Source organism: Geospiza fortis, unplaced genomic scaffold (genome assembly GCF_000277835.1).
Source record: "Geospiza fortis unplaced genomic scaffold, GeoFor_1.0 scaffold128, whole genome shotgun sequence".
Taxonomy (NCBI): domain Eukaryota; kingdom Metazoa; phylum Chordata; class Aves; order Passeriformes; family Thraupidae; genus Geospiza; species Geospiza fortis.
The window spans coordinates 715,081-716,829 of NW_005054420.1; the positions used below are offsets into that span (position 1 = coordinate 715,081).

The window sequence follows — 1,749 nt, forward strand, 5'->3', positions numbered from 1 at the left end:
AGAGGAATTTATTAAATTAATTTCTACAGAAGGATTAAATTAATGATAGAATAGTTAGAAAAATTTCATTTCCAGGAAAAAAGAAAATGCAGATGTAGCCAGGAAAGTTATTGAAAAATGGAAAAAATTCAAAGGAATTCAGCTGCTGTTATGGGGATGATTTCTACAAAGACATTTTGTGATTTTTTCTCTTAGTGAAGTCATGAAAATGAGAACTGTTATCTGTTTAAAAAAAGAAAAAGGTATGGAACTAATGCAGGAAAGTAAATTATTTGTGTGGATGAAAGATGATAGACAATCATGGCTGATATTCCCTTTTATTCCAGACTCTAATGCCTTCCTTTAAGGACAGGGTTAACTTGAACACCATGTGTCTCACTCCTTTTAAAGGAAGGCTGCAAAATTAAGGGTAATAAAAACAGTGTTTTAAAGTATATTGACTAAATCAACTGAAAATTAATATTGGAAATAATGCTTTAGCTAACAAACAGAAAACTAATTGCCTTTACTAGCTTTTAGCTTTGCAATTCTATATTTTTTAATAGATGGTTAAAATCAAATTTAGCTAAAACAATCCAGTTATTTCTTCCAATTCCCTTAAGATGACTATACAAAATCAACACATCCTTTCACCTGCATCAAGAACCACTCAATCCAACAGAGCTTCCTCACATTTTGACAATCCTGCCAGACATTTTGGATATTTTTTTTAATGTATTCCTACTCACCAATGGCATTTTGGTTAAATAGCTGCTGAAAAGGCTTGATTGCAGCACGTTTGCTGGAGCCATTAATGTGAACGACAATGAGGTTGTCAATCTCACCAGGCTGAATCTGAGTACTTGAAAATCTGCACTCAATATTCCTGCTCCACTTGTCTTTGCTGTAAGTGGGACATTCCTCTGTGTGTGTCTCATACCTAAATTAAAATGCTGGTGAGACAAGGTGTTCTTAAATAAATTCCCTGCTGGCTGGAGAAGCAGCAAACACCAACCTGTAAAACAGGAAATATTTGGTGTCTTCTGGAGCCCCTTGGCCAGGGAGCCAGCTGCAATGGAGAGAGACATTGCCAGGGATGGTGACATGGGTGACACAGGACAGGTTGGTGACAGAGGTCTCTGCAGCACCTGGAGAGGCAAGGAATTACAGAGCAGAAAGAAAACCTCACTGCAAAAATCATAACAAGTTCCTGTTGCTAAAACACTTTGATTCCAGTTTGGGCCATCGTAGCTGTGTCTCTTGCATCTAATTTGGGCCATTATAGCTGTGTCTGTTGCATCCAGTTCTCTTCCTTTTTGATTCCAGTTTGGGCCATCGTAGCTGTGTCTCTTGCATCTAATTTGGGCCATTATAGCTGTGTCTGTTGCATCCAATTCTCCTCCTTTTTGATTCCAGTTTGGGCCCTTATAGCTGTGTCTGTTACATCTAATTTTCTTCCTTTTTGATTCCAATTTGAGCCATTGTAGCTGTGTCTGTTACATCTAATTTTCTTCCTTTTTAATTCCAGTTTGGGCCACTGTAGCTGTGTCTATTGCATACAATTCCCCTCCCCATCACACAGCTCTGTGGCTTGGGAAGGATGCAATTCCCAAGCAGTGAGTAAAGCTGTGCCACACAGCCCTGTGTATTTCATGTGGAACAAGGCAGCAATATCCTAGGTGCACCATGCTAGGTTAACTCAGCCTTAGCAAGGCATTGTTAGAAAATTTTATAGGTGTTGTTGACATTTTGCACCTCCAGATTGTACTC

General features: G+C 38.6%; 1 protein-coding gene across 1 annotated transcript in view; it reads right to left on the reverse strand.

The window, feature by feature from the left end:
- IL5RA (interleukin 5 receptor subunit alpha) overlaps positions 1 to 1,749 on the reverse strand; it is an 11,712-nt gene that overhangs the window by 8,854 nt on the left and 1,109 nt on the right. The window contains exons 5-6 of the mRNA XM_031061633.1: positions 995 to 1,127; positions 729 to 919 (exon numbers count right to left, since the gene is read on the reverse strand). Of these exons, the coding sequence (XP_030917493.1) occupies positions 729 to 919; positions 995 to 1,127 (324 nt within the window). The remainder of the gene's footprint in view (positions 1 to 728; positions 920 to 994; positions 1,128 to 1,749) is intronic.